This window comes from Chiloscyllium plagiosum, unplaced genomic scaffold (assembly GCF_004010195.1).
Source record: "Chiloscyllium plagiosum isolate BGI_BamShark_2017 unplaced genomic scaffold, ASM401019v2 scaf_10671, whole genome shotgun sequence".
Lineage (NCBI taxonomy): Eukaryota > Metazoa > Chordata > Chondrichthyes > Orectolobiformes > Hemiscylliidae > Chiloscyllium > Chiloscyllium plagiosum.
Genome location: NW_025212550.1, coordinates 8949 through 10468, shown reverse-complemented (window position 1 = coordinate 10468; position 1520 = coordinate 8949). Strand labels below are relative to the sequence as shown.

The following is a 1520-nucleotide window of genomic DNA, read 5'->3' as shown; positions in this document are numbered from 1 at the left end:
GGTTGGATAGTGAGAGGCTTTTTTCCTTGAATGGCGATGGCTGGCAGGAGGGTTTTAAAATCAACAGTGATAGATATTGGTCAGAGGTAGTTTCTTTCCTCAGATTGTTGTAGGTGCTTGGAACTCTGCCTGCAACAGTAGAGGCATTGCCACATTTCAGAGTATTTAAATGGTCATTGGTCAGGCATATGGACGAGAATGGAATAGTGTTTGTTACATGGGCTTCAGATTGGTTCCACAGGCCGGCGCACCATCGAGTGTCGAAAGGCATGTACTGGGCTGTAAAGTTCTATGTTCAACGTTCCAGAATTGGGGCTGTTAATCTGGTCCCATCAGTGCCCTGGTGACAGATGAGACGGTTGAGCTTTGTCCTTGTTTCCCTGTGAATAGGTTGAACAGTTGTGTTTGGGGTCCGGCTTTCCTGCTCATTGCCCCAGCAAATTGCTTTTTGTTGTATATAGCTGTTAATTTTAACCGTATGTTTGCAATTTGTACTGGTATGTTTATAAAATGGTTGTGATTCAGGGATAATGACACTCTGATGCCTGCCTCTGAACGAAGCAATACTTCAGTAAAGAATCGTACACTTGTAAGTGCAGCGTTACTTGATGATGGGATACCTGCATCTGACGTTTTTCAGATACCATCTCAGACAGCACAACCATTAAGCATTCACTTCCAGATAAACACAGTGTTACGTGCTCGTTGAACAGAGACATAGGTTGCAGCATAGAGACAGGAAATTCATTCCATGTCACTGTCCCTTCTCCGTCTGTGATCAGGTGTTTGTTATTTCATAGAGTACGGACCTGTTTTTAACCAGCCAATAGTTCATTCCATCTTCAGTTCCAAAACCAACCACCAGCACGTCATCGGTTACATATCCATTGCAATTTTCATCATAGTAAACTCCTGTAAGGAGACACATATTAAATGGTTTATCTGTGAAATATTTAATTCGTGTTAATTTAGCTTTGATTAATGAACATTGACATGTTTGTTTTTACTAATTGTCTTCAAGTTGATCGTCCTCACTCCTCACCATTACATCTATTGACTTTAATCAATGTTTCTCAATGACATCGCCTCTGCCATTCTCACTTCCTCTCGGCACATCCTTCTGAGTCATAGAGTTTTATAGCGTAGAAATGCTTCGATCCTTCCATCGAACTCGTCCATGCTGTGCACATATCCTCAACCAATCTCGTCCTATTTTCCAGCACTTGGCCAATATACTTGTAAACCATTCCTGTTCATGTACTCATCCAGATGCCTTTCCTAATGTTGTATTTGTATCACTCTCCACCACTTCATCTGGTATTTCATTTCAGACACGTACCATGCTGTGTGAAAACATTGCTTCTCACGTAACTTTTAATCTTTCCCATCTCACCTTAAACGTATGGTCTCTAGTTTTGGATTCCCCTCCTCTTTATTCGTCCCATACCCATTATTGTTTATGAACCTCCACAAGCTCACCCTTCAGTCTCTGTCGTACCAGCGAACAAGGCTGCAGCCTT

At 42.0% G+C, this 1520-nt stretch overlaps 1 protein-coding gene across 1 annotated transcript in view; it reads right to left on the bottom strand.

The window, feature by feature from the left end:
- Nucleotides 1–1520, bottom strand: part of LOC122547413 (cathepsin J-like) — a gene marked incomplete at its 5' end in the record, with an annotated part of 11186 nt that overhangs the window by 1672 nt on the left and 7994 nt on the right. The window contains one exon of the mRNA XM_043686038.1: nucleotides 810–1000. Coding sequence (XP_043541973.1) covers nucleotides 810–1000 — 191 coding nt within the window. The remainder of the gene's footprint in view (nucleotides 1–809; nucleotides 1001–1520) is intronic.